Source organism: Colobus angolensis, unplaced genomic scaffold (genome assembly GCF_000951035.1).
Source record: "Colobus angolensis palliatus isolate OR3802 unplaced genomic scaffold, Cang.pa_1.0 Scaffold178, whole genome shotgun sequence".
NCBI classification, from domain to species: Eukaryota; Metazoa; Chordata; class Mammalia; order Primates; family Cercopithecidae; genus Colobus; species Colobus angolensis.
In genome coordinates, this window is record NW_012114910.1 from 5178412 (window position 1) to 5181622 (window position 3211).

General features: G+C 35.1%; 1 protein-coding gene across 3 annotated transcripts in view; it reads right to left on the bottom strand.

Annotated features, from left to right (window-relative positions):
• Window positions 1–731: 731 nt before the first annotated feature.
• Window positions 732–3211, bottom strand: part of RSPRY1 (ring finger and SPRY domain containing 1) — a 49228-nt gene continuing 46748 nt past the window's right edge. For all 3 annotated transcript variants that reach the window (XM_011938860.1, XM_011938861.1, XM_011938859.1), the window contains exon 15: window positions 732–2311. In XM_011938860.1, coding sequence (XP_011794250.1) covers window positions 2215–2311 — 97 coding nt within the window. In that variant the 3' untranslated portion in view covers window positions 732–2214. The remainder of the gene's footprint in view (window positions 2312–3211) is intronic.

Consider the following 3211-nt stretch of genomic DNA (forward strand, 5'->3'; position numbering starts at 1 on the left):
CCTACTCTATCTACTTGCTTCCTATTTTTCTAGTTACAGGGGCCTTCCATCTGATCCCCAAACCCACTGAGACCCGTTCTTCCTCAGTTAGTGCCTTTGCCTATAATGTTGTGTTTGCCTAGCTACCCAGTCCTAGAAGCTAGTTCTCAGTCTCTGCCAGGCTATGTCCTACTTCCTCCTTTAAGTTTCACTAATGTTACTTCCTCAGTGAGGTTTCTTCTGACACTCCAACCACTATCTAAATTAGTTCCCCCTCATTCTCTCTAGGACCCTATTCTTTTCCACTACAAATTTGTTACAATAAACACAAATATATTGTCTTCTCCCCACCTTAGGAACAAACTTCAAGGGTAGATTTTTAGAAAGCTGTTAGGCTCCTGCATTCCTTTGCCTGGCAAATTATCTATTAATTCCATCTATTTTTCCCTCTCTCCACTAAATGTACAGACTACCTTTAGTCTCAGCTGGACCACTTCCAAATCATTATTAGACATAATAATAGACAATTAGGCAAGCTTATTAGACATAAGCTCTACAAACAGGTATTTTGTATGCCACATAGGCACAGTGCTCAGCACATATTAGGTGCTCAATAACAATCTACTGGATAAGTGATTGGCCTTATTCTTAATTCTAATACTTGATTCTCTCCTACTCCCAAAAGTGGCCCTTAAAGTCTGAGAGTATAATGTCTTGGAACCTAGCAGTATATACCAATGAAAGTTGTGAAATCTTAGTCAAAAAAGGCAACAGATGTTTTATTCTTCAATGCAAATTACTGTATTCACCACAAGCTAAAGAAGAGAACATGTATCTACATATATATTTATATATATATATATATTTGTTTGGATTTATGGAAGACTAAAGACATGGAAAAAAATCCAGCACCCCAACATGTACAGCCAGGAAGGAAATCAGCTCTGTAATAGGACAGGTATAATGAACTACAAACAAGAAGGGGTGGGAAAAGAAGAAAAAAAAATGTGCATTGAGTTTAAGACACTGTAAAACTCAGAAGACATATTTACTATTCAAGTATAAACTCTGTAAGGACTTGGCATAAATTGAAAGGCAGCTGCAGAGGTACACCATTATAAAAGAAGTTCTATGAATTTACAATTCTACCTTCCAATTTCCTGGGAGAAAAAACCAAACTCTTGAAGGTCTTCACCGGAGACCCTGAGAGGGATTAACACTTTTGATGAAGACATAGTCAATAATTCATGATTGAACTTACTATTTGAAAACATGTATTTATTTAGAACAATAGAAATACGTGTTCTCAGACTGTCCTCTAGAGTTTGTGAGACTATTAGTTCAAGAGTTTCAAAGTATATTACTTGTAAAAAGAATACTGATTAAAAAAATTTTTTTAACAAAAAAACAGAAATCTGATTTGATGGTACCTTAAAAATACCCTAAATACCAAATTTTCTCCAACCTAACATTACAGCTAATTTAAGAATTCCTTCTGCATTGGTAAAACATTTTTTCCTCATAAAATGTGGGTATTGAAATTGGATAGGAACACTATGAATGTGAAAATACCACCAATTTTCTGCAGTTAAAAAAAAAAACAAAAAACAATAAAACAACAAAAAACCTAGAATGTTCTTTGGAATCACTGAAATATCACAAACTTGGGTTTTTTCTTACAGTCTGTGCACCTTCTTTCAGGTTCTCTGTTTTGCTTGTAGTACTGACTGTGTGATTCTAATGTTTATAGATTCAAGTCTTGCAATGCAATATCCATGCTTAACGCACCGGTGTCTCTCCAACCAGTGAGAAGTAATGCATAACCCAGAAATGCTGTCATTTACATCTCCATAAAGACTTCTGCCCCAAATAAAAACTTCAGAATGACACAACACGTCCTGTGTTAAACAATCAAATGAACCCAACATGGAGGATTCCAGTATGATTTCAGTACTTGGGAGGGCATTGTCTCCTATGGTTTTTCATGGAAGTACCACAGGCCTGGCTGCTAGCATTCAGCTTTCCGTGGCCTTAAAGGGATTTTCTCAGGGCTGGCAAGTTGGATTAGATTCTAAGAGAATTTTGTCTTTGACAAACTACCATTTTTAGCATAAAATCTGGCCATGGCTATAAGTTTCAGTATGTGTACAACTGATTAGAGAGTTTTTTTTCTTTTTCTTTTCAACATTGGCTGGAATTGAGTAGAAAAAAGTCCACGATGCCTCTTCACATGTGTCATGAAATATGAGAAATCTGTCTGATTCTAGATACTATTTCTTTACGACACAATGGGCAGGTCTCCAGCTGCAAGGCACAATCCATGCACAGGTCACTGGGGAGAAACACAGAAAAGCCAGTCAATTTAATGCTTCAAAAGCAAAACTGCCTGCCAACTAAATCTAAAATGTTAACAAGTTTGTTCATTGAAAGAGTTAATAATTATACATGGTTTAAAAAAATGAATATTTAAATAAAAAGTAAATTTTACACTTCTGATCCTCAATTGTCTTAGTCTGAGGAACAAGTAAAAAGTTCATATGCCTTCTTCCAGACACTCTATACGTGCACAGCATATACATACAGATGTGTACATACAGGTAGGGATATAATATTTCTCCCCAGAAAGCCATTTATCCCAGAATCATTTACCAAACAGTCCATCTTTTACCATAGTTTTGACACAATGCCTTTGTCATATGGTAACTTTTCATTTTTAATTCTATTTCTGGGCTTCTATTGTATTCCATTATTCTGTCATTCCTGTCATAATAGTAATGGGACCAAACTACTAACATTTATTTTAATGTATTTTAAGATGTGGTATGGCTGTCATCTCCATAACTTTCAGAATTTTCTTGCCTTACGCTTTTAAATCAGCATGTCAAGTTCCAGAAAAAAATCATGTTGCTCTTTTTACGTTGACCAAATTAAATTTAGAGTTTAGAGAAAACTGTCACCGTTACAATACTGACAGGTCCTCCTATCCAAGAAGGGACTCATTTATTTAAGTCTTCTATTATACTCTTTGGTAGTTTAAAAGTTTTCTTCATATACGCTCTACATATTTCTTGCTATGTATTCTTAGCCTTTTTTTTTTAACCATTGTAAAAGGGATCTCCAATTATATGTTCTAATTGGCTATTTATACATATAGCTAGAAAAGCGACTGAGTTTTGTATATTTTGTATATCTTGAAATGCTTCCCGTGTGTCACCATTAAAAAGATGCTAGC